General features: G+C 48.2%; 1 protein-coding gene across 2 annotated transcripts in view; it reads right to left on the reverse strand.

Annotated features, from left to right (window-relative positions):
- The window catches only part of Poc1a (POC1 centriolar protein A), an 81,075-nt gene extending 65,468 nt beyond the window's left edge, over nucleotides 1-15,607 (reverse strand). Inside the window, exons 1-7 of one of the 2 annotated variants that reach the window (XM_008849904.3) lie at nucleotides 15,085-15,604; nucleotides 14,754-14,900; nucleotides 10,971-11,055; nucleotides 9,618-9,789; nucleotides 9,088-9,267; nucleotides 7,338-7,445; nucleotides 5,987-6,102 (exon numbers count right to left, since the gene is read on the reverse strand). In XM_008849904.3, coding sequence (XP_008848126.1) covers nucleotides 5,987-6,102; nucleotides 7,338-7,445; nucleotides 9,088-9,267; nucleotides 9,618-9,789; nucleotides 10,971-11,055; nucleotides 14,754-14,771 — 679 coding nt within the window. In that variant the 5' untranslated portion in view covers nucleotides 14,772-14,900; nucleotides 15,085-15,604. Of the gene's footprint in view, nucleotides 1-5,986; nucleotides 6,103-7,337; nucleotides 7,446-9,087; nucleotides 9,268-9,617; nucleotides 9,790-10,970; nucleotides 11,056-14,753 lie in introns of both variants that reach the window. The other variant, XM_029554502.1, reaches the window with a different exon arrangement.
- Between the last annotated feature and the right edge of the window lie 7,184 nt (nucleotides 15,608-22,791).

A 22,791-nucleotide genomic window follows, 5' to 3' on the forward strand; every position in this document is an offset into this window, starting at 1 on the left:
CATGTGTAGAGCTGGTAGAGCTGGGCAGACACATGGTCTACATGGGGAAGAAGCAACCACAGCCAACTTGTAGACTTGCTCATCATAGCCTCTCAAGGTTGTTGTGAAGGAAAGGCGCAGTGCCTTCCCATCCACCTCCACTGACCTAGTGAAGAAACCAGTGGAGCCAAGATAATCACAACCCACACAGTTCAGCATCACCATAAACAAAAAGGCAAGCTCAAAAACCAATCCCTCATCCAGGCTCTGAGAGGATGCAGGAACCTCTGCCCAGCCAATAAACACAACCACCAATAACATAGCACTCAGCAGAGCCCATGAGGGTGCGGGGAGTCCCTCAGATGCCAACCACGATGATGTACTGATGTGCTGGGGAGTGTGGAGACATGTTCCCAAGCACACTTAGGGGAGACAGCCAAGGCTTTATGTAACATGGTATTTAAATCAGAACACAATGCTCTAATACCACAACTCCAGGAAGCAGCCTGGAAGAGATATGAGGGTTTCCGCAGCCCACCCCTCGAGGCAGAATAGAGACCCTCAGCCTGCCCTGGAATGAAAGCCACCCCTGCCTCGCCTGAGACAAAGAAGCAGAGGGAGCAGGAATGGCAGAGGGGTGGAATAGGAACAGGCATACTCACGGAGACCTTCCCCAGCACAACCAAGAGAACAGTGTGTGTAGACACCACACTATGGCTTTCCCCCATCAGGCCCACCCAAGAAAGAGAACAGAAAAAGAGCAACAGAAATCCCACCATTATAAATGCCAGGAATACCCAACACCTACAGCCAGTTACTCCCAAGGAGGGCTCAGCCTGACATGCCAGGCTTCAGGGGATATCCCAGACCAGGACCCATCCCCAGTTCCCCACTTGCTCTCTTGCCTTGTCTACAGGCCACACTAGCCTCCACTGTCACAACCCCTGCTCCTGTACCGGTGATGGGACAGGACAGGACCAAACTAGGCCAGCCTCATCTTAAAAGCCATCCCTGTATAATAGTCCCACACAAGGACTCAACTACCCACAAAGGGGTAAGTCTCCCCTCACAATGCATTGAGCAGTGACTTTACAAGAACAATCTACTTTTCATCAAGTTCAAGCTGTCCAAGTCTTCTTGGCTCCATGGAAGATACCATTGACAACACAGACTGCCATTTGGATAGCAGCTGTGAGCGTCTGGCTATGATCCACAAAAGGGGAGCTCCAACTCCGTGCAGAGATACATGGCAGCAAGGTACTACAGGTCATGAGGAGCCCATGACGGTGGGACAAGGTTGCTGTTGCCCTTGCCCCCAAACATAGCTTGTGGGCAGTAGATAACCTAAAGAGAGACTTGAGTACCCACAATCTCCTCTGTCCACACTGCTCTGTGTGTGGCAGCCTTTGGCAAATCTGGGCCATGGATTTAAAACTGGCCAAGAAGCCCAGAGAACACTGGGTGCCCAGGTAGGATGGAACTTCCTGGGGTAGACCATGCCAGGGCTAAGCTCTATCTCTACATCTTGCCACAAAAAGGTCAGTTTACTTCTAAGTACCCCGCATGGCTCCTCATAACTGATGCCTCCAGTGATTCAGTGGCCTCTGGATTTCCGAGGGACTTTGGAGTCAAACCTGAAAGTGCCCTGAAATTGGCAGCAACAAGTGAAGTAATCCTCTTTGCAAAGTCTGCTAGGAAACAGTGAGGGAGACTGGCCAGAGCTGGTGGATCAGGGCTCCTCATCAGTGTTTTGAATCTGGAAACACAAGTAGGGCCAGAGATAGCTCAGCAGTAAAGGCATTTGCTGCTAAGCCTGACAACCTGAGTTCAATCCCTGGGTTCCACATAGTGGAAGGAGAGAACTAATTCCTGAAAGTTGTCCACTGACCTCCATATGTTATCTCACTCACACACACACACGCACAAAACATAATTTTAAAAAATTAGAAGCACCAAAATAAAGGGCACAGGCTGCCCTGCTAGTTGCATAACCACTTAAAAACCCTTCATAACTGGGCTAGCAATATGGCTCAGTAATAGAGCATCTATGAGGCCCTATATTCAATTCCTAGCATCACATTAAAAATAAAAACACAGGAGCTGGAGAGATGGCTCAGTAGTTAAGAGAACTGTCTGCTCTTGCAAAGGACCCAAGTTCAGTTCCCATACCCACATGGTTGCTAATACCATCCATAACTCCACTTCCAGGGGATCTGATGCTCTCTCTGCTCTCTGACCTCCATGGGTATTGCACAACATGGGTGCACTCATGTACATGCAGGCAATACACTCATACACATAAAATAAAATAATAAATAAAATATTTTAAAAAACAAAAACAACAACAAAAAACACAGGCCAAGCACTTGGGAGGCAGAGGCAGGTGAATCTTTGTGAGTTCAAGGTTAGCCAAGGTTATAGTGAGACCTCATCTCAAAAAACAAAACAACAACAGCAACAACAACAAAAAAAAAAAAAAAAAAAAAAAACCAAATAGGCTTTATATATACCAAGAATCCATGACCATACCTTGGGTAGGGGTGGGAGGCACAGGCATTCTTAGGGACCAGTGGCCAGAGAACTCAGGACTAAGAATTTGAAATCAAGTTTCTGGAAATGACCAGGCCAAGCTTGTTGACATCCCGTCAAAGAGGCCATCTCTCAGCATCCTTGAGAATAAAACACTAGAGTGGGACCCAATGTGGAAATAGTGGGCAGACTGCCAGACTCTTCAGTCCTAAACTGAAGAGTCAGATTCTGCTTCCAGGTTGCCTGGCTGTGGCCAAGTCTCACACTCCTTGTGAGTGAATTGGGAAGTGGCCCTTCCTTGCTGGCCACCCAGGCCTATCCCCAGATCATGGATCTATGCATGCCTGTAAAGAATATTCTGGTTCTGGGATGGGGACTGCTGCTCAGATGTTTGAACAGTCTTAACGTGGGCTTGGAGCATATGGTGCTTAACCCACGTCCATGGGAACTGGTACTCCCAGGATTCCACCAGTCCGTTGACTCCTTACTGAATTAGGAAATCAGAACTGTTCCCTGCAGTAACAGGCCAGAGCCAAGAAACTCCTTGCCCGGGAGGATAGTCATCCAGCCTTGGACAAATAGTGCTAACTATATGCCATAGCCCAAAACCCAAGCAGGCTTTATGCAAACAACCCATCCCAGGACATGAAATGCATGCCCTCCGTGTGGCATGACGATGGGGTGGCTGGACATACACTGCAATACTATTAACTACATTCCCTCAGAAGAGCCCATCAGCCTCACATATCAGAAAGCTACTTAGGAAGTGCCTGGTGCCCATCCAGAGTCCCAAGGAAATATCTGGACATCATTCTGTCCTTAAAAACTTTTACCTGGGCTTCTAAGAAATCCAAACAGAAGAGAAATCAGATGTCTGCTACCATAGCACTGAAAGTCCATTTTGGGGAATCAGCCTCCAAAGAGACCCCCCCCCCGACTAGTGTGTACTGAAGAGAGGGGAGCCTCCCAGGTAGTGTATTTTAGTCACAATACTTTCAGGGGAGGACCCCAGACCTGAGCAGGCCCATCCAGGGTCCCACATCAGAAAATACAGGGCTGGGGCTCAGAGCCCTGAAGGTAAACCTCAAGGCTAGGGGATGAGTCTGCTCTCCTGTAAACACCTACCAGGTGCCACAGCCTTGGGCAGGGAGTGCAAGATGAAGGCAGCTGTGTTTACAGGCTGCATAGCATCCTCACAAGGCTCCAACATACACTGGGAGAACAGAGAAACATCACTCTGTAGTCTTCCTGAGGAGCTCCATCCCAAGAGGCAAGGACAGCAGCAAAAGCTCACTGAAAAGCTCTAAGGGACTTACGTGTTGCAAGCACTCTTGTCCACTTGGTACTCAGCCATAGTGCACAAGCAAGTCCACACACCTCCTGGCCCTGCTTAGTACTGAGCTGTACTCCTGCCCACCACTAAGCCTATTCCCTCAAGAACCCAGGGCCCTGTCCCTATCTCCTCTGCATTGCTCCAGTTCCCAATTCCCCCTCCCAAGACCTCCTGGCTATGACCACATACGTCCCCCACAGCTTTTCCATGCGAGGGAAAGCCCTCACTCTGGCTGTGTTGGGGACCTTTTTTTATTCAGTGGTCCTCCAATTTTAAGGGTTCAGAATATAGCATTGACCCTTCTCATGTCCTAGATTCCAGGGCCCACTGGCCCCTCCACCCCAACAGCATCTGCTTCTCCTCTACTTAACCTCCACAAGTAGCCCCCTGAACATGACCCCTCCCTGCTCCTGATACCTGCTACATTGGGCATGGAAAGCCCACTCACCAGTGACCAGGGTATATCAACCATGCATCCTAGCAGAATCTAAACACTTGTCCTCTCAAATGTCTCTTGTCCCTTTGCTCCTTGAGTGAGTCAGGCCCAGTTTTGCCAGCTACTAGTACTTGAGACTTCAGGTTTAAAGGTAGCATTCAAGGCTCTCCCCAGTGGCTACCTGCTGCTATATGTGATGAACTCAAGGCCAGGTTCCTGAACCATCAAGGACAGACTTGGATTCTTCTAAGGTCACCTAGAGATCCTTTCCACCCAGTGTTAGGATTCGTGTGGCACAAACCACACTGAGTGCTGCACTATAACCCTTGTATAGCTTCTCTCACTACAGCATCACCTCATGAGGAAGGTCCTATTATCGCCCCACTCACAGATGGACATGGCCTGCACTCCGAGCCACTGCACTGCCTTGCTGCATTCCTGCCTCATCTCTCCCTGTCCAAATCCTCCCTGCTGGGCCCACCTTCACCAATCAATGTGCAGATAATGCCTAACCCTGGCCCTTAACTTAGGCCTGGTCCAGAGCAGGGAAAAAAAAAAAAAGGTCTCTAAGCTTGAAGGAAGGAGGGACCACCACCTCTCCAAGAGGAGGTAGTCTCCAAGTGGAAGGGGTTCTGTTCTAGAAGCCTCTGAAAGAACATCAATGACAGATGCCTGGGCTCTCTAAAGTCCTCGTTCTTGTGGCTGAGCTCTGCCACCTGGTGGTGAAAGAGTGTACTATAAATAAACCTTGACCAACCTCCACACAGGAAGACAAGACTCCTGGACACCTGAAACCAGACAATGCAGCTGCAGGAGCAGCACTGTTCCCACTTCGCACCAGCCACTCTCTATCTTTAACATGAACCAACTCAAACCCTGTCTCCCCATCTGTACCACAGACTCTCTCATTGTCCCAGGAACTCCAAGGAGTCAACTGGCCTTTCCAATGTCATACAACTGGACTTCTGAAGCTGGCTACAGAATCCACACTCCACCCTGTCCTGCTCCTACCAGGATCATCTTCCCATTCCTAGAAGACACTCACCTTGGTTACCCAAGAATGTGCTGCTCTCCAATGTCTAAGAAGCCACCATGAAGTACTTATGGGGATGCCGAGGGAGGAAGAGTTCTGAAACCGAAGCTCCAAACCTATGTCAACTCCCCACTACCTTGCTGCTCAAAGGCTACAGCTAAATCAGGGGCCATACCCCTAGGTCCAGAACCTGAGCCTGGCCCCTGGCTAAGTCAACATTCTACATGCTTTATGGTTCTAGGTAGATATATGGACAATAACATGAGGCCAAGCTCCCAATAACACTAACCCCTATCGGGAAGCCATCTCCTTGACCCTGAAAATTCATCTCCATCATAGTGAGAAATGGCACAGGGGGCTCAAGAAGTGACCCTCAGGGAGCGTCCTAGCCAGAGACCCTCTGAGGACTCCCCAGCTACAATGTTTAAGACTCTGCTATCTCACAGCAGGACACCAAAGGGCTTATTGAAAGTCAGAGATACATGCTCCACCTCCCAGCTAAGATTCTAAGCCAGACAACCACATCACAGACTATTCATCCTGGCTAACCCAATAGCCGCAGGATTTCTCCCCATTCAGGGTTGTCTTCAGTCCTTTTGAAGCACCACAGCAATGAACCAAATGCCTGGCACTAGCACAGTCCCACGACAGCCACTTGTGGGTTTTCAACACTCACACTGATAGTGCTGCAATAGCCGATGAGTCCGCACGTCCCACACCTTCACTGTGTTGTCCATGCCAGCAGCGGCAATACAGGTTCCACTTGGGTGGAAGTCCACATAGGTGACAAAGCTAGAAAGACAGAAAATTTTCATGCTCTCTAAGAGGTCTTCCTTGGTCAGAATGGACCCAAAAGTGCCCCATCCTGTATATCTATTCATACTGTGGCCTCAACCTGGAACACGCTTCTGTTCCAGGTAGCCAAGAACAAGCAGAAAGAGCAGTAGCCACAGTGAAGTACGGTGGGCTAACCAGGGACCAAGTCCACCACCGGTTCCTTCCTTCCTCCTGCCCTCTCTCCTTCTTTATGCTTTTTGAGATAAGGTTTACTATGTAGCCCAGGCTGGCTATACCTACCTCCACCTCCTGAGTGCTGAGATTACAAGTGTGTGTAAACAGACCCACTGTTTTTTTTTCTTGTCTGTTTTGAGATAGTCTCCCTGTACCCCCAGCTGGCCTAGAACTATGTAGACCAGGCTGGCCTCGATCTCACAGAAATCTACCTGCCCCTTGAGTGCTGGAATTAAAGGCATGTGCCACCATGCCCAGCTTTGTCACTGATTTTTAAGTACTACAAGTGGAGATGGCTGCCTTCAGAGACACAAGTCAGCCAAGCTGCTCTGGGGTTCCAGAATTGGAGCTGGTACCCTTGCCAGGGCTGGCTCCAAGCCAGGTCCTGCCAACTGAAGCATAGGTGGGAAGATCCAGCAAGGCTACAGGTCTCTAGCAGACAGTTCAAAACCTTCAATATACCCTGTATAACATTCAGGCACTCGGGAAGGGCCCCTGCCTTTGATTCCTAGCTTAAAAAATGAAGCTGGAATCTGCTTACAAACTTAGAAAGGCCAAATCCCTGCTCAAATGCAGGCTCCTCCTGCCCCCTATGATGTGGTGCAGTATGTAGAACCACCGCCTGCTGCAAGAGCCTGATGACACTTTCATTCATAAAATCATCAACATAGGTGATACTAAGTTTTAACAAGCAGTTTCAGGGGAGGGCTGAATTCAATGCTCAGAAAGAGATGTTATAATTCTGGGAACTAGAAAATGAAGTGGGAAAAGAGAGGCCCAAAGAATAACATGACTTTAGGTTAACAGTTTCTATTTGTAGGGTGGGGATGGGGCTTAACTCTCCATCCACACAGGAAAAGGCACAGAGCTCATACAAAAGGCACACCAGTGAAAGGGCAGCAAGTATGGCTGCCAATCTCACAGTTCCAGTCCCTGAAGGCCACTGGGCTCCTCATGCCCTACTCTGCACTCTGTGCTGGAGCACCTGCTGATGGAGGAAAACAATGGGAACTCACCCGCCATGCTCGCAGTATGAGTGGACACACTCCCGGCTAGTCTTGTCCCACAGCTTGACAGTCTTGTCATCGCTGGCAGACACAATGAGCCGCCCATCAGGGGAGAACCTGAATTGGAAGGGGCACAAGTCATACCACTGACAGGCTCCTTGGACACCGCACCCTGTTCTCTGGAGTCACCTTTCCCTGCATGCTACCACCTGACCCAGGAACTGCTTTGGAGGTTAAACTTTATGTTGTTCTTGGTTTTTTGGTTTTGTTTTTTCTTTTTTGGTCTTTTTGAGACAGGGTCTCTCTGTAGCCCAGCTGTCCTGGAACTTACTATGTAGACCAGGCTGGCCTTGAACTCAAGAGATCCGCCTGCCTCTGCCTCCTGAGTACTGGGATTAAAGGTGTCCACCACCATCCCTGGCCGTTTTTTTGAGACATGGTCTCATTTTATAGCTCTGGCTGGTCTAAAACCCTCTATATGTAAACCAGGTAGGCTTGTGGTGATCCTCCTGCCTCTGCCTCCCAAGTGCTGAGATTACAGGCATGTATCACTACAACCTGGCTGTCTGACTCAAGAACTGCCCAGAGTTACGTATCTTGTTTTGATACCCTCTCTGTGAGATTGATCAGAGCACCACCCTCCAGTAAGCACAAAACAGCACAGGACGCCCCCATCCCTGGAGGCACATGGCACATGCAGTATGCAGGTACTGCCTGATGTTCTTAACATGAAGGTGGTCAAGAGCCCCACAGCAGTATACTTATCTTCCTCTCAGTAGCCGGTCAGCAAAACACAATCAGTCAACAAAAATGCATGGCGGTCCTAAAAACCACCACCAAAGGCCTGCTGTGGATATGATACCCCACTTTGTTGGCCTGGCCTCTCCTGTTCTTAGGTCATGAGGCTTCTCAGAGCAAGGACCTCCCAGGACAAAGAATGGTGCTGCCCTAGGGAAAAAGTAACTTGCATGGTAACTTGAAAGGTAGTTTACTAGTTTTCTGATTCTTATTTTCCCAGTGTCCTCTCTACCCTAACCCTCTCCACTGGAACAGAGATATGACATGAGGAAGCCCTGCTGAAAGGACCTGAACAAGTGACAGGTATGCATATCTGTGTCCATGGTTTTTGGACCATAAGTCCTTCAGGTCGGCTGGTATCCCATATGCATAGCACTGCCTCCCATACCAAAGCCAAGGCCTCCAGGCCAAGACCCCATCTTGAAGGTCTGACTGAGCACAGTCAAGCTCTTAGGAGACTGACCCAGAGGAAAGTAAGCAAACCTGAGTGCCAGAGAAATGTGGGTTTGGGCCACAGCTTTGCTATTTACCCAGAGTGCCCCAGGGCAAGATACTGTTCTATTTGAGCCTCAGTTTCCTTTTCTGCAAAACGGGAATGATGCCACCTAGCTGGTAGAACTATCATAAGGAACAAGAAACTGCAAGTGGTAGCATGGATATACTCACTGATATTGCTGCTCTCGTCAAAACAATGCTGGTGTGGATTCAGCCGGTGCTGAGCCAGCACACTCACCAGAGGGTCATCGTAAGTAGCAATAGACTAACTTATGTGTCATGCATGAGCTCAGTGAAGCTTCTCAATAAATTCAATGTGGCAACCATTACTGTTGACATTTTACAGACCGGCAAACCAAGGCTCAGCTAAGCAACTTGCCCAAGGTTACAAGCTGATACCTGCGACTCCTCTTTGCCCTCCTCAACCCCTATGCCCTTCCAGGATCTCCAGATGGGAAAAACTCACTTAGCACAGCGGACCCAGTTGATGTGCTGGCTCAGGGAGAACAGGAATTTCTGGCGATGAGTTGACCACACCTTGACTGTCTTGTCATCAGAGGCTGTCACAAGGGACTGGCCATCACTACAGAAGTGGACGCTCCTCACCGTGGCTGTGTGTGCACGAAACACGGTTGACTCACCTTTGCTATGAGGACAGACATTCAGATTCAGGAAACCCATAATAGTGACCTGAAGGCCTACAAATACGCCAAAGTTCTCCCTACCCATCCAGCCCTGAGCTCCCCAGTCACCCAAGAGGGAAGCACTTCTTCTCCCCATTTCCTCTGCCCACATGCAATCAGCACTAGGCGTGAGGTAGCTGTCCTCCCAACCTAAAGAAATGGCCCCAGCCTCTGATGGCACCCTCTCAGAGGGCACATGTCCTACTGCAACCAGCACCAAGCCAGGATAGGGGCCAGAATAGAGACCCAAATTGGGACAGCTCTTGCACCAAGTCCCTCAACTCTGTCAAGGCCCTTCAAGTCCATAACTCACACATTGGGTACCCAGATTCGAACAGTCTTGTCACGGGAGCCTGAGGCAAGCAGGTGTCCAGAGGGGGAGAAGTTCACACAGGTGACCACATCCTTGTGGCCAGTGAAGCGGTAGGCACGTGACTGGGGCTTCATGTGCCAGATCATGAGGCATGAGTCCATGGAGCCACTGGCTGAGAAGAGTGGGGAACATGATGATCCTCAGATCTCGAGAACCTCGAGCACCCACTCCACTGCTGGGGATGCAGGGAGAGAAACAGGCCCAGTCCCATCTTCCCAGGCATGCCCAAACAGGGCAATGAGAAGACCCATGGGGTAGCCCACATCTCCTGTGACTACTGACCTAGAATTGGAGACCTATGGCCTGGCAAGTCTCCAGCAGCAGGTTGACACAGGAACCAGACGGATAGGCCCTTTACATGCCAACTGTGGGGTACAACCTGGGGCTCTATGAAAACTCATACCTATGGAGCCCAGAGTCTCCCCACTGATACCCCAAAGGCACCAGGGCAAATCCTTCCAACACCAGGGTACCAGTCCAACTACTGAAAGGGCCCAACTCAATAAGAAGCCTAAGGGAAGTCTCCAAAACAGACCCCAAATGGCCTCAGTTCCTCTGTGCCTATAGCAAATCACTAGATCAACAGACCCTGACAGATCTCCACAATACAATGAAGAGGGAGCCTAATCCATGGGAACAGAAAAACTGTTTAGGAACCCCCATATGCACAAGGAAAGGGTGTACCCAGCTGCAGTGAAAGAGACATTATATGAGGCTGGGGGACAGTCTCTATTCCACATCTTTCTTACTAGTAAGTCTCTATAAAAGAACATGGGAGCCGGGTGTGGTGGTGCATGCCTTTAATCCCAACACTCGGGAGGCAGAGGCAGGCGGGAATCTGTGGGTTTAAGGCAACCCCTATCTCCATACAGAGTTTCTAGACAGCTAAGGCAACACAGAGAACCTGTCTTATGAAAACCAAAAAAAAAAAAAAAAAAAAGAACACGGGCCATATTACTGCAGGAAACTAAATCGAAGACTCAAGGAAAAGGAGTCACTGTTTAGAGCCCATGCCACAGAACAGACCCAAGAGGTGGCCAGGGTGTACAGGGAAAAACCCAATCCCTAGTCTCTCTCTTAAAGGTTGTGTCACCTTAACAAGGTTCCCAACCTCTCCGAGCTTCACATTCTTCACATACTAAATAAAGTTCAATAAGCCCTGTTCCCAGAAAGCCGGAGGTGGAAGCAAGATGCAGGTCTAAACAAAGCAGCTGTGTCTGCCATAACCTGGCATCCCTATACCACACTACTCTGCTTATAATCTAGTGCCTGAGACAAGCTGTCTTCTCTTACCTAGCTGTTTCATGTTGAGACTGAAGTCCACACAGGTAACTGCATCTCGGTGGCCCTTAAAATGCCTTTCCAGTGAGGGGTCATCCTGGGAGAGAAGAAGATCCAATGGGTAAAGTCTGAGCAAAGAAGGGGCTTCTCTGAGGCAAGACTCTTCCCACAACAACCAGGAAATATGGAGCTAGAGAGATGACTCAACAGTTAAGAGCACTGACCACTCTTGCAGAGGACCTGGATTCAGTTCCCAACACCCATATAGCAGCTAACAACCATTTGTAACTCTTAGTTCCAAGAGATCCAATGCCCTCTTTTGGCCTCTGTGGGGACTGCACAGCACAAGTGCACTTACATGCAGGCAAAACACTCATATACATAAAATAAAAATAAATAATATTAAATTTTTTTAAAAGCAGGTGATGTTAAAAACACTGAACTCATGAACATCTTGTGTATAGAAAATCCTAAGGAATCTACTAAAAAGTGTTAGAATAAAGCAAGTCCAGCAAGGAAGGGTACGGAATCAAAACACAAACACACACACACACACACACACACACACACACACACACACTATACTTCTATATGCCAACAATAAATGATTTAAAAAATAAAGTAAGGGGGTTGGAGAGATGTCTCAGCAGTTAGGAGCACTGAGTGCTCTTACAGAGGACCCAGGTTCAATTCCCAGCACCCACATGGCAGCTGACAACTGTCTGTAATTCCAGTTCCAGGAGATTCAACACCCTCTTCTGACCTCCACCAGTATTACATGACACAGGTGCACCTACCTACATGTAGGCATTACACTCATACACATAAAATTAAAATAATAAATAAAATATTTTTTAAAAATAAATAAAGACAACAATTTATGAGGGGCTGGAAACATGGCTATGCAGTTGAGAACACCTGAAGGCCCTAGGCTTGGTTCTCAGCACCCACATCAGGTGGTTTATAACTACCTACAACTCCTGTTCCAGGATATCCAATGCCCTTTTCTGGCCTCCATGGGCATCTGGACACACATGGAACACATACATACATTCAGGCACACACAAATACATATAAAATAAATAAGTCTTTAAAAATTTTAATTATAGGGGCTGGAGAAATGGCTCAGCAGTTAAGAGCACTGGCTGCTCTTACAGGGGAACAGGGTTTGATTCCCAGCACCCACATAGTGGCTAATCATCCATAACTCCAGTTCCCAGGGAATTTGACACCATTTTCTGATTTCCAAGAGCATTGCATAACAGGGACACACTTACACACATGCAGGCAATACACTCATACACATAAAATAAAAAATAATAAACAAAATATTTTTTTAAATTTTTAATTAAGATAAAAAAAAATTAAGCCCCAGGGCTGGAGAGATGGCTCAGCAGTTAAGAACACTGGTTGTTCTTGAAGAAGACCCAGGTTTGAATCCCAGCATCTACATGGCAACTAACAACTGTCTGTAACTCCAGTCCCAAGGGATCTGATAGCCTCTTCTGACCTCCGCAGGCATTGCATGACACGGGTGCACTTACCTACATGCAGGCAATACACTCATACACATAAAATAAAAATAATAAAAATTTTTTTAAATTAAGCCCTTAGCCCAAGCATGGTGGCATACACCAATAATCTCAGCAATGGGAGGCTAAGGCAAAAGGATAGTGAGTCCACATTCAGCCTGGCCTGTACAGTGAGTTTGAGGCCAGCCTGGGCTTCATATTAAGACCTTGTAGCTCGGCATGTTGGCAAATGCCTTTAATCCCAGCACTCGGGAGGCAGGGGCAGGCAGATCTCTGTGAGTTCAAGACCAGTCTGGTCTACATAGTGAGTTCCAGGCCAGCTGGGGAGACAGGGAGACCCTGTTTCAAAAAGACAAAAAAAAAAGATCTTGTCTTTAAAAATGGGGGATGGGCTGGAGAGATGGTTCAATGGTTAAGAGTAGTGGTTGCTCTTGCAGAGGATGCAGGTTTTGTTCCCAACATCCACATGGTGGCTAACAACTGATCATAATTCCAGTTCCAGGGGATCTGATGCCTTCTTGTGACCTCCATGGGCATTGCATGAAATGGGTGCACTTACATACATGCAGGTAATACATTCTTAGACATAAGAAATAATAATAATGCTGGGTGTTGTCACACACGCCTTTAATCCCAGCACTCAGGAGGCAGAGGCAGGCGGATCTCTGTGAGTTCAAGGCCAGCCTGGTCTACATAGCGAGTTCCAGGACAGCTGGGGTTACAGGGAGACCCTGTCTTAAAAAAAGACCAATAATAATAATAATAAATTAAATTAAAATTAAAAGTGGGGGAGGGGGGCTGGCAAGATGGTTCAGTGCTTGCCACTGAGCTTGATGACCGGAGTTAAACTCCCAGGACCCACATGGTGAAAGGAGAGAACCAATTCCTGAAAATTGTCTTCTGACCTCTATACTCATGCTTTGGCACATCTGCCCTCACACACATACATACACAAAAATAAATAAAAGTAGTAAAAAAAATAAAAGGTGCATTTTATGGCATATAAATAATATCTCAAAGCCAGGCACGGTGGCACACACCTTAAATCCCAGCCCTTGGGAGGCAAAGGTGGAAGATCTCTGTGAGTTCGAGGCCAGCCTGGTCTATATAGCAAGTTCCAGGCTGGCTGGGGTAACAGGAAGATCATGTCTCAAAAAGACACCTCGATCCCACCTTGGACATAGTAAGCCCAAAGGACAGGCTCTTGGTGACATCACCACTATGCCCACTTTACCCAATGCCAGAGAAACAGTAGGGGCATTCAAGGCAATGACTAGAAAGACAACAGAGAGAATATTCCAGAGACTTTCTCCATCCAACAGTAGTTTGAATCTCACTTTGGGAGCTAACCCCCTGTTATGCAAGTTACTGCCGCCCACTTCAAACATCGAAAACTTCAAAAAAGCATTTGGGATGCTCCAGGTAACCCAGCAAAAACTCTTCTTGGGAAAGGTTATTTCTGTGGCAGAGCAAAATCACTGCTTCTCCACGGAGTGGTATCCAGAACAAAGGCAGGTGGTCCAGCCAAGCTCCACCCCCAACACACCTGCAGGACTACCCCTTTGAACAGATGGAGGGGTAGTTCTTGGAAGACTCTAAGGAGCAACAAGTGCCCATTCTGCTTCCTGTCCTCACCTAAGCCTCTTGGAAAACAAGAGCAATACAGTGTCCATCCCTGGATCAGTGGGCAGAAGCAAGTTCAGGTCCACTCCTAACCAGTGGACCCTTGAAACTTCCCAATACCCTCTTCCCTGGGTAGTTCCCTGCATGTGCCCCCTACCAACAAAAGCAGTTCTGGGGGGTGAATATGGGCAGAGTATCAGATTGACAATCAAAGATCTGGGCCCTATTTCTTGCACAAGACCTCAGTGCATCAAGGGGCCCCGGTCACACTGCAGGCCTGGGTCATCCCAGGCATCCCAGTAGCCTGCTGCTTCCACAGATCAGAAAGTGTAGCCTCAAGAAGACCCCACCCAGCCACGGAAGACGCAAGCTGGCGAGACCAACATTGACCCCCAGGCCACGCCAGGGTCGGGCCTTAATTGTGTCGTCCTTCCTAAAATGTAAATCCCAGAGGCAGGGGCTTGTTTTGTCGTCCGGTGGCCCAGAATCGCACCTGGTACTTGGGGTCAATGCAGGGACCCAACCCGCCTCCCAGACCGTAACCTTAGGAGGAGAGTGCCGCCCCGGAACCCGGCGCCCCGCCCGACCCGCTCGCGGTCATGGCTCCAGCCAACCAGACACCCACCTTCCATGGCCTTACCTGGCTCGGTGCAGCCATCGCGGGGCTGGTGGGGCCAGAGGCGCCGGAGGAGCTCAAACTACTAGCAGCGACAGTTGTGCCAGTTCAGTTTCCGCGCCCGCAATCGCCGCCAATAGCAACGCTGTCGGCGTTGCCGCGCCCCGCCCACTGCAATTAAAGGAGACGCTTCTCAGCTTTTTGTCCGCCGACCGGAAGCGAAGACGCAGGCCGGTTTCACGTTCTCATCGCCCAGCTCAACCAGCCGAGGTAACCCACCACCTGCGCAGCCAAAAGCCTCTGTCTCAAGTCACACCTTCCTCCTGAGAACTTAAAAAAGCCTGGAAGAGAATACCTCATTGGCTCGCCGCCAGCCCACGTGACAGAGCGCACCGCCTTCCGGGGAAGTTCTACGCGACCTATACTGTACAGCCGGTGGAACGATAGAACTACATTTCCCGAGATGCCCCGGGAGTGGGCCGAGCTTTATCGTCCGCCTTAAGAATCCCGGAAGGAGGACTGTGGTGTCGGTGTTTGGCGTTCGCTGCCTTAAAGCTTCTGTCCAAGACGCCGTAGAGAACGAATTTGTAGCCTCTTGTGAACTCTAAGTGGTTCGCTTCTCCAAATGCACTTAAGACAACTATGTACAAAGAACTAGAGTCATTCGGAATCATGGGTTCGATTCTTACCTGGTTGGCTGTGTGACCTCAGGAAAAATAGTCTGCTCTGAGGGCCAGCTTCCTCATAGGTAATTTGAGGGAATGTGGTTCAGCCCGTAGAAGCGATTATAAACTATATGTATGAAAGAAGTAATCCCATCACTCGGGAGTCTGAGGGTTCTTGCTATGTAGCCTGGCCCTGTCTTTAAAAAATGGAAGAAGAAGCCCGGCGTGGTGGCCCACGCCTTTAATCCCAGCACTCGCGAGTCCAGAGGCAGGCGAATCTCTGTGAGTTCCGGGCCACCCTGGCCTACATAGTGAGTTCCAGGACAGCTGGGGCTACAGGGAGACCCTGTCTCAAAAAAGACAAAAAGCCAAAGGGGACCCCCTGTAAAAAAAAAAAAAAAAAAAAAAAAAAAAAAAAAAAAAAAAAAGGAAGAAGAAACAATTCTGAGGCCTCACCACCAGGGGCCGTACTTTCTCACTTTCTGCAGTCCAAAAGCAGTGACCTTTCATCTACTCTGCTTCCTTATGGGCATCTTCCCAACCTCAACCTGGGTGTTTTGTAAGATTCAAGAACCTTCCATCACCTCTCCTGGCCAGGCTAACTTGTCCAGACTCCAACACAAATTAGAATTTGGCTAGACCCTGAGGTTTCTTACCACATACCTAGGTCTGAGACTGTATGTCCCTGGATCTGCAGGGACAGTAAACTCAGAAATTGGCCCGTGGAGGGGACTGGCATGTAGAGGAGGGCATCATTTGGACCTAAAAGAATGGCTTGGGCTGGAGAGATGGCCCAACCATGTACTCAGAATTTCGATCCCCAGCACCCACATCCGATGGCATACTACTTCCTGTAACTCCAGCTCCAGGGAGCTCTGACACTTCTGGACCTCCATGGGTACCTGCACTCATGTTCACATACCTTCACACAAACATATACATATACACATAATTAAAAACAATAGAGCCGGGCGTGGTGGCGCCGCCTTTAATCCCACCACTGTGGAGGCAGAGGCGGGTGGATCTCTGTGAGTTCAAGGCCAGCCTGGTCTACATAGTGAGTTCCAGGACAGCTGGGGCTACAGGGAGACCCTGTCTCAAAAAGACCAAAAAATAAATAAGTAAATAAAATAAAAAATGGAACTGAGTCTATAGCTCATGTCTGAGGCTCTAGGTTCAATTCCCCAGTGCTGCAAAATAAGAAAAAAAAGGAAAGAAAGCTGGGCCTGATACTGCTCACCTTTAATACCAGCACTCGGAGACAGAATCAGGTGGATCTCTGTGAGTTTGAGGCCAGTATGTTCTACATAGAGAGTTCCAGGCCAGGTAGGGCTAAATAATGAGACTGTGTCTTGGAGGGGGTCAGGGGGAGAAACTTCTGTAAAATGGTTGACACCTGTTAGTTTTGCTCAAAGTGAAAGTCACTGGAAGATTCTGCCCAGTCTCCAGATCTCCTTCAGATCTTCCCGAATCCCACTCTTTCTCTCCCTATTTCCCAGAGAAGAGGAGTGGGGGACACCCCCACCTCACTGGGAGGACTCCTTTCCTCCTTGGCACCTCCATTAAATTGGTTTGCAATTCTGACTGGCCACCTTGTTGTGGCAGAGTTCAATGTTTGAGGAATCTCAGTGTTTGGGGGACCTTTATGTTGAGGGGACTGGAATGGGAACTTCTTTTTCTTTCTAAAGATTTATTATTTTTATTTGTGTGTGCATGCCTGTGTGAGTTTATGTGTACCACGTGCATGCAGGTGCCCCACGTGTGCAGGAGACCAGGGAACTTCAATTCCCTGTTCTGGAGTTTCGGGCAGTTGTGAGTCACCTGATGTGGGTGCTGGGAATTGAACCCTGATCCTCTGCAAGAGCAGCAAGCACTCTAACCACTGAGCCATTTTTCCTTTTTCATGTTCCCTGTAACAGGGAAGTCTCTGTCCTGGTACAAAGCCCACTAGTATATGCCCCTGCAAGAATTTCTCATCCTGCCATTATTACTCAACCCAATGGTCAAGGCCACCCAGGATGGGATGAAAACGAAAACGGAAAAGGCTAAGATCACACCCCACCCCTTACCCTAGCCCAGCCCAGCCCAGCTTGGAAAGCCATCCAGGAAGTCGACCAGTCTATTCTGTACCTGCTGACAGTCTAGGTTTGAAACTCTGTACCAGGGCAGCCTTGAGGGCTAGTCTCCAGGATCTAGGACTTGCCACCTCCAAGCTGGGTGAACCAGTAAGAATCATACCACTTTCCCCAGCTTCTATGTTCATTATTATAAAATAATCATAACATACCTACCACGGCAGGGGTGGGGAGATCCCATGAGCCAGACATTCATGTCAGAGCTTGATGTTGAGCTGTCACTTAATACGAAGTGACTTCATACTTCCTCTGAGCCAACAATCAAGCCAACACCTCCTGCCTCCACCCCTAGCATTCTCTGTGCTCCAGTCCTTGAAAAAGAAGGTACCCAGCTCAGGACTCTCCTGCTGGCTATGGTACCAGTAACTACTTGGTTCATTCAGTCACTTGCATCAGGACTTCTTCAAACATCACTTTGTAGTCTTTCTTCCACCCCTCCCTTCCTTTTCTCTATATTTTTTCCCTCCTCCAGTAACTTATCACCATCTGACACATGGATTTATTTAATTGGTGACTTCTTTTAATTGTCAACTTCTTTCCTTTTTTTGTTTTGTTTTTTTGTTTTGTTTCTTGAGATAAGGTCTTACCACATAACACTGGCTGGCCTGGAACTCCCTATGTAGACAAGGCTGACCTCAAACTCACATCTGCCTGCCTCTGCCTCAGGAGTGCTGGAATTTAAGGCGTGCACCACCACATCTGTTCTTTTTTTCTTTTCTTTTCTCTCCTTTTCTTTTGTTCTTATTTTTTTAAATAGGGTTTTTCTATGTAGCTCAGGCTGACCTTGAACTATCAAACCTCCTGCCTCCACCCCCATTGATGGGATTATAGGTGTGGACCACTGTACCTGCTTCTTCACTGTTTGTAGCCCTGAGAAGGTCAACTCCAGGGGACAGATGTGACTATACCAAGACACCTAGACAAAGGGTGTAGTAAATATTTGCTGAGTAAACAAATGAGTCATTCATTACAAGGTTGCATGTAGATTGTAATGGGGGTCTATGAGGGTAGAGCCGGCTGTCAGCTAGAGAGAAGGGGCAGGAATTAAGGTAACTAGGGAAAACTGCTCTGAAGGACCAAGAGAAATTTGAGCTTTGAATCATGAGGCACAAATTGCTAAGGAAGGGGCAGTTTGTTTGGTTTTGTTTGTTTGTTGGCTTGTGTGTTATGTTGTTTGTTGTATTTTTTTGGTTGGTTGGTTGGGGGGGGTTGTTTGTTTGTTTGTTTTTTTGTCTTTTTGAGACAAGGTCTCCCTGTAGCCCCGCTGGCCTGGAACTTGCTATGTAGACCAGACTGGCCTTAAACTCTGCCTCCCAAGTTCTGGGATTAAAGGCGTGTGCCACTACACCTGGCTTTACTTTTAAATTATTGTGTGTGTGTGTGTGTGTGTGTGTGTGTGTGTGTGTGTGAGAGAGAGAGAGAGAGAGAGAGAGAGAGAGAGAGAAAGAGACAGAGACAGAGAGACAGAGAGACAGAGACAGAGAGACAGAGACAGAGAGAGACCCTTTGTAGAGCTGGTATGCCCCTGTGAGTCAACTTTCTTTTTGAGCAGGCCACATCCCAGAGAGAAAAGAGATCCAATGGGGCTAAGCCCTCAGCCTCGCCCAACCCTGCTTCTCCATCCAACAGCAGTGACCCCTCTGGTAAGAAACCCTTTGCTGATAGGGACACTAAAGGGGGTCCCTCTGGAAAAGCACTAGCTTTGGCCCATCTTCCCATATTGCAGGCAGTGAGTGAAATGACTGGACCTGCTGTGTGATTCCTGGAAATAATGCTGGCATTGAACCAAGGGTCCCTGAGATTAGTTTTGTTGTTGTTTTGTTTTGTTTTTATATTTTGTTATTTATTTATTTTATGTGTATGAGTATATTGTGCATGTGTGTTAGTGCACTGGTGTTGTGCAATGCCCAGGGAGGTCAGAAGAAGGTGCAGAATTCCTCTGGAACTGGAGTTATGGACAGTTGTTAGCCACCATATGGGTGCTGGAAATTGAACCCAGGTCCTCTGTAAGAGCAGTCAGTGCTCTTAACCGCTGAGCCATCTCTCCAGCCCCGAGATTAGTTTTTAGGAAATACATGAACACAGAGTGGCCAATAACCACACTATGTTATCCACTCAAGTCAGATGGAACATCTCTGTGTGCCAGGCCTTCTGGCCACATGCCCTGAGCCTGACCAATGTCCTGCCCCTCTTTTCCCCCAAAGAGACCTATCAGAGATGCCAGGTCCCTTTCACAGTGCCCAGAGACCGAGGAAGAGCTAGGGCATCCCCATTGCAATGAGTTGTGATCCTACAACAGTGACTCCCCTGCAGTGGGCCTGCATACATAGGTTGAGAACAGGGTATAATGCTCACAGATGGCCTGAGCTCAAAGTGTAGATCTTTTCCAGTAAATAAAGCTTCCCATCTCTGAGCCTGGCTGCTGTTCAGAACCTCTAAATAGGGAGCTCTGACACTTGGAGTGTTTGGAGTTTCTTTTTTTGTTGTTGTTTTGTTTGTTTTATACCAAACTAACCTCAAATTCACTATGTAGCCTTAAAATAATCTTGGATTCCTGGTTCTCCTGCCTCTTCCTCCTAAATACTGGGATTACATGCATGTGCCAGCATGCCCAGTATGGAGTGCTGGAGATCAAATCCAAGGCCTTACCATGTCAAGATTACAGAGTAGTCTAAGGGGTCAGGCTCAAACTCAAGATCTCATGCATGGTAGTCAAGTATTCTCTACCTACTAAACTACACATCCAACTTAGCACCAGGGTTTTTAAAGCTCTCCAGGTGAGTCCAGTGGGAATCCAAGGCTGACATCTATGCCTCTAGACCAATGATAACCAAAAAAGCTTTCTAGGACTATGGAAATGTCCATGTCCTATGTCCAATAGGGAGCCACTGGTTATGTGTAACTACAGAATACTTGAAATGTGACTAGTGTGGCTGAGGAACTGAGTTTTTCACCTTAATTCATTTAGATATAATTAGCTGTGTATGGCTAGTAGCTACTATATTGGCCAGCACAGCTCCAGAATGTGACCTGGCTCTGTGGCCTCAGGCAAGCCACTGACCTCTTGGACTTCAGTCTCCTAGTAAGGTCATGAGGGGCCATAGTGTCCAGTCTACAGTAGCTGTGGAAAGTTTTTGGTCCATGCCCACTATCCAACTGAAGGCAAGGGGTCAGGGATACTAGAACCCCAGGTCCCTAGAGCAAGACAGAAAGATGTTGGCCATGGTTCTTTGTGCCCCACAGCAGGGCTTTTCTGGCTGTTTCCAGAGTATTTGAGATGGGAAGATAGGACCAGATGCCCAAAGAGGTTAGAGGATAATGAGCTTTCCCTCCACCGTGGAGCCCTGAATGAGAGTGCAGAGAACTAACCTGGAATTGGACTATTGGCAGAAAATAACTGATAATTTTCATTTACTGTAGTCACTGTGCAACCAAAGGCAAATGAAGTCTTAACCACAATCCTAGGAACAGGACAGTACTAAACCCATTTTACTGATGGAGAAACTGAGACTGTTGGTAAACAAGGAGCTAGGATTAGAATCTGTTTTCATCCGGGCGTGGTGACATATGCCTTTGATCCCAGCACTTGGGAGGCAGAGGCAGGTGGGTGGATCTCTGTGAGTTCAAGCTAGCCTGGTCTACACAGTGAGTTCCAGGCAGGCTGGAGCTACAGGGAGACCCTAAAAAAATTTAAAAAAAAAAAAGAATCTGTCTTCAAACTTGCTCAATCCTAAAGCATCCAGAGAGAGGGACTAAAAAGTCTGAATCCGTTTAAGATTTAGAAATGAAATACTAAATACTAAAGGGGGGGCTTAAGACTTGCCCCATAGCAGAGATGGGGTCAAGGCTGTCCTGAAGCCGCCACCTTCACACTAGAAAGGCCCTAGCTGTCTTGTGCTTTATCATACAGTCAAATAAGTTTAGTATCCTTTGCAGAGTACAGCAGCTTCCTTTTAATAGCAAAATGATGAGCTTGTTAACCCCAAGTCAAGCTGACACCCAGGAAGATACCTCAGTTCATGGCATGTCTCCTTATCACTATCCGTCAGTTGAAAAGGGTCACTCAGCTGATCCATTTATTTATTATTTATTTATTTATTTATTATTTATTTTCAGTGCTGGTGATAGAATCCAGGGCCTTGCTCATGTTAAGTAAGCTCTCTAGCACTGAGCTACATCCCCAATCCTTCTTTTTTCTTTTAAAAAAAAGTGTGTGTGTGTGATGGGGTGTTGCACATGCATGTGTAGAAGTCAGAGGACAACTCTGTAGAGCCAGCTCTTTCTTTCCACCTTTATGTGGATTCCAGGGATAGAACTTCAATCGTTAGGCAGCAGCACTCATTTTTCTGAGATAGGATCTCCTGTACAGTTCAGCCTGGCCTTGAACTCAGAATCCTCCTGCCTCTACCTCCTGAGTTTTGGGATTACAGATGTGTTGGACCACCATGCCTGGATACTCAGCTGGTCATTAACTAGGGTGAGTTTTCAAGGCCCAGGTCCACATGGGATCTAGGGTACAATGTTTCCAGAATCCATAGAGGCCCTGGTATAGATGCCAGTTCCCAGGCCTGCCAAAGTCACCTTCTGTTGGAGGAAAGATCAGTCAGGAACTTGTGTTTGTAAAAGGCCCCATCGTACAGCCGGGCGTGGTGGCGCACGCCTGTAGTCCCAGCACTTGGGAGGCAGAGGCAGGTGGATCTCTGTGAGTTCAAGGCCAGCCTGGTCTACATAGTGAGTTCCAGGACAGCTGGAACCAGGGGCTACGGGGAGACCCTGCTTCAAAAAGACAAAAAAAAAAGGCCCCATCGTGATTGTGATGCAGTGGTGGTTCTAGGACCTCACTGGGACCAACATCCTGCCTTGCCCTCAAGAAGCAAGGGGACTATGGCCCGCCTAGGAAACTGTCCAGAGGCACAAGACTAGATAGGTCCCAGCTCTGACCTCACCTTGCTCTGTGATTCCATCTCAGGCCTCAGTTTCCCTCTGTAAAATAAGGACACCCAGCTCCACATAGTGACCCTGAAGAGCTCACAGACTACCCAGTGCCAATGACAGGTCCAGGTCTGTCCGCTTTCACTCCCATCCATTAGCTTAGCCTGGCCTGAAGGTGATTCCTGTGTGCAGCATTTGGGAAGGAGGTTCAGCTTAGGCCTGTGTGACTGCCACATGTGTACAGGAGATTTTTCTGGTTTCCATGGGTGGATGTGGTCAGGGGGCACATCCAGGCCTCCTTCCTCACAACACCACACTGGCCTTTGCACT

Source organism: Nannospalax galili, unplaced genomic scaffold (assembly GCF_000622305.1).
Source record: "Nannospalax galili isolate Female #2095 unplaced genomic scaffold, S.galili_v1.0 scaffold851, whole genome shotgun sequence".
Taxonomy (NCBI): Eukaryota; Metazoa; Chordata; class Mammalia; order Rodentia; family Spalacidae; genus Nannospalax; species Nannospalax galili.